Genomic DNA, 1256 nt, shown 5'->3' with positions numbered 1-1256 from the left:
TTTTTTTCTAGATTCATACTATAGACATTCCATATTCTGATTATTAATGGATGTTTGCTACTGTTATTCCTTATTTTGAGCTGATCCACATTAGCAAATGAAGACCTGAAAGCTTTACTCCACTCATATCATGGCCAACTCTACTTTGAATAGATCTTCTCCAGTCATCTTTAAGTGACTTCCAACCTGAAGAAGTTCTGTTTATAGAATATAAATCAGACACTGAATATTTCATGCCTGAGCTGTGATAAGAAACAGACCTTCCAAAAGAGGAATCTAGAAATTGATAACTGAACTTTTTGGGTTTGAAGACAACAATGGCACTGTTCCTATGAGACAGTTGTGGGATGGTACTCCATGGCTTGCAGTGGAAGATCTGTTTTATCCTGAATTATCTGTGGTCACCCAAAAGAAATTTACTCCTGAAGGGAAAGTTTTGGATAAAAAATGTTTTTTTTAAAAAAAAAAGAAATACACAAGAAACAATTGCTTGAAATGTATCAACTTAAAGGAGATTGCATTCTGGAAATAATGCAGAGTTATGAACTAATGGAAGTATGATTAAGTGGTTTTGAGCTCTGTTGCTCATTAATAACTCTCCAGTCTAGAGAAAAATCATTTTGTTATGTAGACACTGTTTCTCAGTTGAAAAGTTTTCTTAGGCTCTGTTTTATGTCCTTATTTCTAAGACTATAGATAAAGGGGTTCAGCATGGGAGTGACCACAGTGTACATAACTGAGGTTATTGCAGTGGCCCTGGAGTTTGGGGAAGCAGAAGAACTAAGGTAAACTCCAAGTGATGTACCATAGAACAAGCAAATAACTGAGAAGTGAGACCCACAAGTGGAAAAGGCTTTAGACCTGTCTCCAGTTGATGAAATTCTCACAATAGAAGACAAGATCTTAATGTAAGAGAAAAGTATCCCAGTGAGTGGAATAACAGCTAAAAGTCCAACTGCAAAGTACATCTCTAAATAATTGAGGAAAGTGTCAGAACAAGCAAGTTGTAGTACCTGATTATATTCACAGAAAAAGTGGGAAATTTCCAATTCTGTACAAAACGACAGTCTCAAAGCCATTAAAGTATATGCTAGAGAGTTCAGAACACTCAACATCCAGGATGCTAGAAGCAAGAGGCCACATGACTTGGGGTTCATGATAACCATGTAGTGCAGTGGATGACAGATAGCCACAAACCGGTCATAGGCCATCGCTGTCAAGAGGAAATTTTCTAATGCTCCAAAAAGAAGGAAAAA

General features: G+C 36.8%; 1 protein-coding gene across 1 annotated transcript; it reads right to left on the bottom strand.

Annotated features, from left to right (window-relative positions):
- Nucleotides 1-641: 641 nt before the first annotated feature.
- Nucleotides 642-1211, bottom strand: LOC102838962 (olfactory receptor 7C1-like). The gene has a single exon (XM_006878094.1). It carries the CDS (start codon nucleotides 1209-1211, stop codon nucleotides 642-644), a length of 570 nt encoding a protein of 189 aa, XP_006878156.1.
- Nucleotides 1212-1256: the final 45 nt, after the last annotated feature.

The sequence above is a fragment of the Chrysochloris asiatica genome, unplaced genomic scaffold (genome assembly GCF_000296735.1).
Source record: "Chrysochloris asiatica unplaced genomic scaffold, ChrAsi1.0 scaffold03356, whole genome shotgun sequence".
NCBI classification, from domain to species: domain Eukaryota; kingdom Metazoa; phylum Chordata; class Mammalia; order Afrosoricida; family Chrysochloridae; genus Chrysochloris; species Chrysochloris asiatica.
The sequence above is the reverse complement of the archived record's forward strand: the minus strand, read 5'-3'. Positions and strand labels throughout refer to the sequence as shown.

What these genes read in the sequence shown, in the direction of transcription:
- LOC102838962 (XM_006878094.1), bottom strand. Translation starts at nt 1,211, where the DNA reads ATGGCCTATGACCGGTTTGTGGCTATCTGTCATCCACTGCACTACATG.